The sequence below is a fragment of the Mandrillus leucophaeus genome, unplaced genomic scaffold (genome assembly GCF_000951045.1).
Source record: "Mandrillus leucophaeus isolate KB7577 unplaced genomic scaffold, Mleu.le_1.0 Scaffold1010, whole genome shotgun sequence".
NCBI classification, from domain to species: domain Eukaryota; kingdom Metazoa; phylum Chordata; class Mammalia; order Primates; family Cercopithecidae; genus Mandrillus; species Mandrillus leucophaeus.
Genome location: NW_012098211.1, coordinates 182174 through 189497, shown reverse-complemented (window position 1 = coordinate 189497; position 7324 = coordinate 182174). Strand labels below are relative to the sequence as shown.

Here is a 7324-nt window from a genome sequence, read left to right as displayed (position 1 = left end):
ACTCGGGAGGCGGAGCTTGCAGTGAGCTGAGATCTCACCACTGCACTCCAGCCTGGGCAATAGAGTGAGACTCCATCTCAAAAAAAAAGAAAAAAAGAAAAAAGAAATTTGTGTTACATTATTTGTAATATATCAAAAAATATGTCCACATTGTATGGTGGAAGAATGAGAAAAATATAAGATAAAAGTCTTAAAGTTATAGGTGGCAGTCTTACACTGCTGGGGTCATCAGAAAGGAACTGCAAGGAAAATAGAAGGGAACCGCCAAGCAGATATTGAAGTCAAAAGAGGGGCAAGGCAGGACCCTCCATTAGAAATGCTTATAGAAGGACCCCTAGTATGGGGTAATCCTCTACAGGAAACCAAGCCCCCAGTACTCAGAAGAATAAATAGAATGGGGAACCTCACGAGGACATAGTTTCTCCCCTCAGGATGGCTAGCCACCAAAGAAGGAAAAATACTTTTGCCTGCAGCTAACCAATGGAAATTACTTAAAATCCTTCACCAAAGCTTTCACTTAGGCATTGCAAGCACCCATCAGATGGCCAAATTATTATTTACTGGACCAGGCCTTTTCAAAACTATCAAGCAGATAGTCAGGGCCTATAGTGTGCCAAAGAAATAATCCCCTGCACTGCAGGCCATATATTTCAATCCCTGTATCTTTAACCCCCTTGTTAAGTTTGTCTCTTCCAGAATCAAAGCTGTAATACTACAAATTGTTCTTCAAATGAAGCCCAGATGCAGTCCATGACTAAGATCTACCGCAGACCCCTGGACCGGCCTGCTAGCCCGTGCTCCGATGTTAATGACATCGAAGGCACCCCTCCCAAGGAAATCTCAACTGCAGAGCTCCTACTACACCCTAATTCAGCAGGAAGCAGTTTGAGCGGTTGTTGGCCAAGCTCTCCAACAGTACTTGGGTTTCCCTGTTGAGAGGGGGGACTGAGAGACAGGACTAGCTGGATTTCCTAGGCTGACTAAGAATCCCTAAGCCTAGCTGAGAAGGTGACCGCATCCACCTTTAAACATGGGGCTTGCAACTTAGCTCACACCTGACCAATCAGAGCGCTCACTAAACTGCTAATTAGGCAAAAACAGGAGGTAAAGAAATAGACAATCATCTATTGCCTAAGAGCACAGTGGGAGGGACAAGGATCGGGATATAAATCCAGGCATTCAAGCCGGCAACGGCAACCCCCTTTGGGTCCCCTCCCTTTGTATGGGAGCTCTGTTTTCACTCTATTTCACTCTATTAATCTTGCAACTGCAAAAAAAAAGAAAAGAAAAGAAAAGAAAATATGACATAAAGATATGCTTACATCTACATAAAACTGAGAGTGGACTGCTGCTATAATAATACCTGGGTTATATTCCAACAAAAATAATCACAGATTGTTGTTTAGCCCAAGTTTCTAAAAACATTAACTTTTGAAAGTCAGTGTTCACTTTGCTGCTGACACAGTGCACATCATGTCAGATTTTCAAAGCCAAAAAGAATTTGCATAACAAAGTCTTTTAGGAATCATTATTAAAAATGTGAGAATTGAATTTAATTAAAAAAACAACACTGGCTGGGCGCGGTGGCTCACGCCTGTAATCCCAGCACTTTGGAGGCCGAGGCGGGCGGATCACGAGGTCAAGTGATCGAGACTATCCTGGCCAACATGGTGAAACCCCGTCTCTACTAAAAATCCAAAAATTAGCTGGGCATGATGGTGTGCACCTGTAGCCCCAGCTACTAGGGAGGCTGAGGCAGGAGAATCACCGGAACCCGGGAGGTGGAAGTTGCAATGAGCTGAGATCGCACCACTGCACTCCAGCCTGGCGACAGAGCAAGACTGTCTCAAACAAAACAAAACAAAACAAAACAAAACAAAACAAAAAACACGAAGTAACCAATAACAAGAGTTCACCTTCATATTTTAGAGCATTGCACCTAAAGCAATCAGTAGCAACCTTGGAAATCTACCTGGAAAACAATATAAATGTTCTGGAATGTATGGCCACCACCACAAAAGGCACACATACTATTTTACAAGTACTAGATTTACAAGTATCGGGGGAGAAAGTAAATTCAAAATGTAACTAATCCACACACCAAGACTCAGTTTTGTGCAAATAAAACCTCTCTGGAAAGCAGCCTTTGACCTCTGTAGCACTTTTGTCTTCAGCCTCACAGTGGAGGTGAGTACAGCCTGGGCTCCTGGGAGGGATGCACTGTCCCCGAGGAGCCTCCGTCCGAATTGGAGTAGGAGCTCTGCGCACAGTGGTTAAAGATGTGGATCAAATGCATAAGAAGGATAAAGGCCATCTTGTCATTGACCAGGAATTCATCCCTTCTTGGGCACTCTTGTCACACCTGACAACTATCTGGTTGCAGGTTATCAGTAGTGGGCTCCTACCTAGATTAGGTCCATTGGGTCCAGTAAGAGCTTAGGTTCTGACAGTCCATGGCCATGAGCAAGGGTGAAAGTAGAAAATGCAATGAGGAAAATGTATCCAGGTCTTCAAAGGTGAAGTAGGGAAAGAGTGTTTAACTGATCTAAGAAAATGCAGCCAGGTAAATGGGAAAAAATCCAACCAAGATTCTCAACACATTTTCTCCTTCATAGCCTCAAAAGAAACAATAGATTCTTTGATTGGAGGCATTCATGTGGGGTGATTCTGCCTCGATGCAGTGGTTGCTACCCATCACTAGACTTCCAAATCCCTCGCTAAGAATCTGGTGCATGCCAGTCAGAACAAGTATTCTCGTCTCCGTAAAGCGCCCTCTCCTGAGTGTAGTGGAGAGGTTTTATAATGCCAGGGTGAAAACTTTCAAAGTAGAAACCTGTCATTTCTTTGTATTTGGACAATCATAAGCACTTTAAGACCCTTTCTGGTTTGTGTAAATCAAAGGTCTGCACAAGACACATTTTACAAAACAAAGGACAATACAGTCCTCATTCACATCCTGGTCTTGTCACTCCTAGTGACTCCTGCATTGCAAACATCCCAGCAGGGTGCAGCCCTTTATTCTTTCATCCCGGGGGCTTCTTGGGCTCCCGTACTCTGATTGGACACAGACTCCCTGGAGGCAGCTCCCAAGAGCAGAAGACACGGATGACTCAGAAGTTCCTAAAAAGTCACCAAACCAGATGACATAAAACTCAGATTACATTTCACTTTTGTTTTTTGTTTGAGACAAAGGTCTCACTGTCACCCAGGCTGGAGTGCAGTAGGGCGATCTTGGCCCACTGCAATCTCCACCTCCTGGGCCCAAGCGATCCTCCCATCTCAGCCTCTCCACTAGCTCTGTCTCTTATACACATCTAGATGTGTATAAGAGACAGAATCAGTGCTGTGTGTCTAGCTAAAGGATTACAAATGCACCAATCAGTACTCTGTAAAAATGCACCAATTAGTGCTCTGTGTCTGGCCAGATGATTGTAAATGCACCAATCAACACTCTGTAAAATGGACCAATCAGCACTCTATAAAATGGACCAATCAGAGCTTTGCAAAATGGACCAATCAGCAGGAAGTGGGCAGGGACAAATAAGGGAATAAAAGCTGGCTAGCCCCCCCCAGCCAGCAGCTGCAATACCCTTCCACCCTATGGAAGCCTTGTTCTTTTGCTTTTCACAATAAATCTTGCTGCTGCTCACTCTTTGGGTCCACACCACCTTTATGAGCTGTAACTCTCACCACGAAGGTCTGCAGCTTCATTCCTGAAGTCAGTGAGACCAGGAACCCACTGGGTGGAGCAAGCAACTCCGGACGCACCACCGTTAAGAGCTGTAACACTCGCTGTGAAGGTGTGCGGCTTCACTCCTGAAGTCAGCAAGACCACGAACCCACCGGAAGGAAGAAACTCCAGACACATCTGAGCATCTGAAGGAACAAACTCCAGACACGCCATCCGAAATTCCCAGTTCTACTTAGTGGCACAAGGTTGTGTGGTCTTAAATCATCCCTAATCTACCTAGGCATTTTAACATCTGAAACGGGGTAATGATGTCACTTATCTATGTCATCTTACTGTCTGTGAGCGTGGACTTTAATTTTTAAACCCTAATGTGGGGAAGAAAACAAGATGACTCTCATGATTGACCTCCCGGGGATGTCCAAGGAATCTGTGTATTTCAAGAGACAAAGTTCATCAGCTTCTCTCCTGGGGGATTTGGCCACAACACCCAGAGGGCTTGGCAGCACCAGGAGTGATGGGTGGGGAGTGTCAAGCAGGTGGGCAGGACCCAGGAGCCTGGTGACCAGGAGAGACACCCCGACTGGCCATCAGCTTTCCTGGCCTTGTCCTCAGCTAAACTTCCTAAAGGCCTTCTTCTGCCTAATTACACAGAGTGTGACCAAACTCACTCAGGCCTCTGGCAGCCTAAAACCACTGCTCTAAATCCCTTCACCATTTATGATGACACGAAGTTATTGTAAACAGGAAATATTATATCACCATTGTAAATGGAAAGCCAGTGCCTTTACCATAAATAAACAGAAACACTAAGAAACAAGCAAAACAAAACAAAAACAGGGACAACAAAACAATGGAATTAAATTCTATTTGTGTGCTGTCACCTGCATAAAGAGCCCCGGATTTGAGTTGTCTCAGTTGTAAAAGGAAAGACCAAGTAAGGGGAGTTGAAGTCAGATTAGCCCAAAAGTGAAGGGGAGATCCGTGATGTCCATGAAGTGTTGCGGGGTCACCTTGATTATAGCCCAAGCAGAAAGAGGGAAGGGAAGGAGAAGTGAATGGTTTGGACCTTCAGACAAGGAGAAGCCATTCATGTAGCTCAGGAAACACCTCCTCAAAGCCAAAGTCAACCTCCCTTGCAGGTGGGCCCTTCTTGGTCCCTTGGAGGCTTGACCAGGAGCCCTTGGCAGGACGAGACACCTTGGTTGTGAGACCAGCTTTGCTGGTGACCAGCTAAGCAACCTTGGGCTGGATTCCTTCTGTACAACTGGAGAGCTAATGCCTGTGTGCAAAGACTGTCAGAAGACAGCAGGAAGTGGTTGAGCAGCTGTGTACCTGAGCATTGTAACCGCCCAGGGGCATCTTTCTTCCCAGAACTGGCACCCTGGCAGGTCCTTGGCCACTAAAGGCAGTGATGATGATAACCACAGCCCCTCTTGTCACCACTGTGCTAAACACAGTACTTCGCAGGTGTCATCTCCTGAGATCCTGAAGTACCATCACTGTCCCCTTGCACAGATGGGGATCTAGGTTCAGAGTGGTTGGGGGAGGGGGTGTATCCAGGCAGAGAAACAGATCTGGGGGAACTTGATTCTCGGAGGGGACATTAAGAGAAGGGGAAGCTGGGGCTGGAGACTCCCAAGGAAGATGGGGCCACAGAGATGCTTTGCCCAGGACCCAGCGTTGCCCTGGTCAGCCCTGCTCAGATGAGGCCCAAGCAGGTGGCTGTGTTCCCAGCCCAGTGCCTCCACCTGTGAGTGAGCGTCAGTCATTGCAGTGATGATGGCGATATAGAATGTTCCTCATAGCATTACTGTGAGGCAGAGAGCACCAGCCCACTCAGGCACAGGACATGGTCCTGGGGGCACATCTGTCTTTCTCTCTTGACCTCTAGATCTACTAAGCACCATGCAACACCCCCACTCTAAGCATACCCAGACAGGGTCCCCAGCCCAACCTTGTGCCCCTGTTCCCAGAGTCACCCAACCCTGGCCTCTCTCTGGCATCTTAGGACACAGGCACAGCCCTTCTGTAGGCCCTGGAGGGGGCACATCCCCAGCCTGAGTTTGAAGCCTGGAAAATATCTTCTTCCAAAAGAGCTCAGAAGGGCCAGGTTATGCCTGGGTCTATTCTCTCCACTGGCGCCAGGAGTGCCCTCCGGAGTGCCACTTCTGATTATACTGTGGGCTGGGGTCTGGGAGTGTGTGCATGTTTGGGTGTGTAAATCTGCATGTAAGCGTCTGTGCATCTGAGTGCCTGTGTCTGTGATTATGTCTCTGTGTAGCTGTCTCTGGATGGCTCTGTGTTTTTTTCTATCTTTGTATGCATTTGGGTGTCCTTTTTTCTTGAGTATGTGTTGGTTGTGCAAATCTGTGTTTGTGTTTCTGATTGTGTAATGTGTGTGTCTCTGGCGTGTGTGCCCCCTGTGGGAGTGTCGGTGTATGTCTGGCTTCTGTGTCTTTATGTGTTGAGGTGTGTGCATGTGAATTTGCTTCTCCTTTGGGTGCCGTTGATTGTGTCTGTATTTGTGTGTTTATTTTTCTCATAGTGTCTGTGTTCTAAGTCTGATTCTCTGCCTGTAGGTCTGTGCCAGTCTGTGTGTGCATGTGTGTGTGCACGTGCACATGTGGGTGTCCATTGTGTGTAGAGTCAGCCCTGTGGGGCTGTGTCTCATGGTTCTGTGTATCTGTGTCCTCCTGGTGTGTGTGTGTGTGTGCCTGTCTGTGGGCCATACACCTGAGTGCCCAGGTGAAGCTGGGGCAGTTCTGTGCCTCTGTACCTCTGTGCTTGTGGTATCTGTTTATTTCCCTGTGAGTTCCTGGTTGTGCACCTTGGAAGTTGGCAGTCACAGAGAGGCCTCTGCAATGCTGACCTCCAGAGGTGGATGGGAAGTGGACAGTATGTGCTTCTCTCATCCCCAGGCTGGGCCTTCTCTGCCCCCTGCTTTTCTGAGCCTCTGGTGGCCCCCTGGTGGTCCCCCTTAGGTCCCAAGGAGGGATGGCATGAAAGAGTCAGGTCACAGGACTGTGACCAGGGGTGTGAGGAGGACTCTGGGTCCCCAGAGAGGGTTATGTTGAAAGAAGGAAGATTGTCTGTGGTGGGGAGATTCTGGGTTGGAGGGAACCTGGGCCCTGGGAGGGTGAATGAGTGGGGTCCTCTAGGAAGGGCTCAGGGACAGAGCTCCTGGGTCACTGGGAAGTTCTGATGTGTAGGTGCCTACAGGGGATAGATAGGGGCAGGGCTCCTAGGCCCCAGGAAGGGCTAGAGGAGTGCTGGGTCCCCAGAGGCTGAGGCCCTCACTCACACATGCCAGGTTTAGGCTGGGGCACATGTGCACATGGGCATTATTGGGGGACACAAAGGACCATTGGGTGGGGGAGGCAGAGGTGATCTGGCAGGCAAGTATAGTCCCCAGGCCAAGGCTGACCACCCTGGACATCTGGCTGCCCTGGCCTTGCGGGGGCCTCGCTCCAGCGCACAGGCAGGTGCCTGGAGCCACATGGGGCGCACCTCCTGGACCCCTGTGTCCCGGCCATTGAAGGGTGCTTAGGGCTACCCTGAGAAGCTGGTGCCAGGAGGGAGAATCTGGTCCCAAGATATTTCAGGTTGTGGATTAGGGAGAATTACAGGGGGAGG

At 48.4% G+C, this 7324-nt stretch overlaps 1 protein-coding gene across 1 annotated transcript in view; it reads right to left on the bottom strand.

Moving 5' to 3' along the window:
- The window catches only part of LOC105536409 (nuclear pore complex-interacting protein family member A2-like), a 34289-nt gene that overhangs the window by 11700 nt on the left and 15265 nt on the right, over positions 1–7324 (bottom strand). The window contains exon 4 of the mRNA XM_011975811.1: positions 6561–6667. Coding sequence (XP_011831201.1) covers positions 6561–6667 — 107 coding nt within the window. The remainder of the gene's footprint in view (positions 1–6560; positions 6668–7324) is intronic.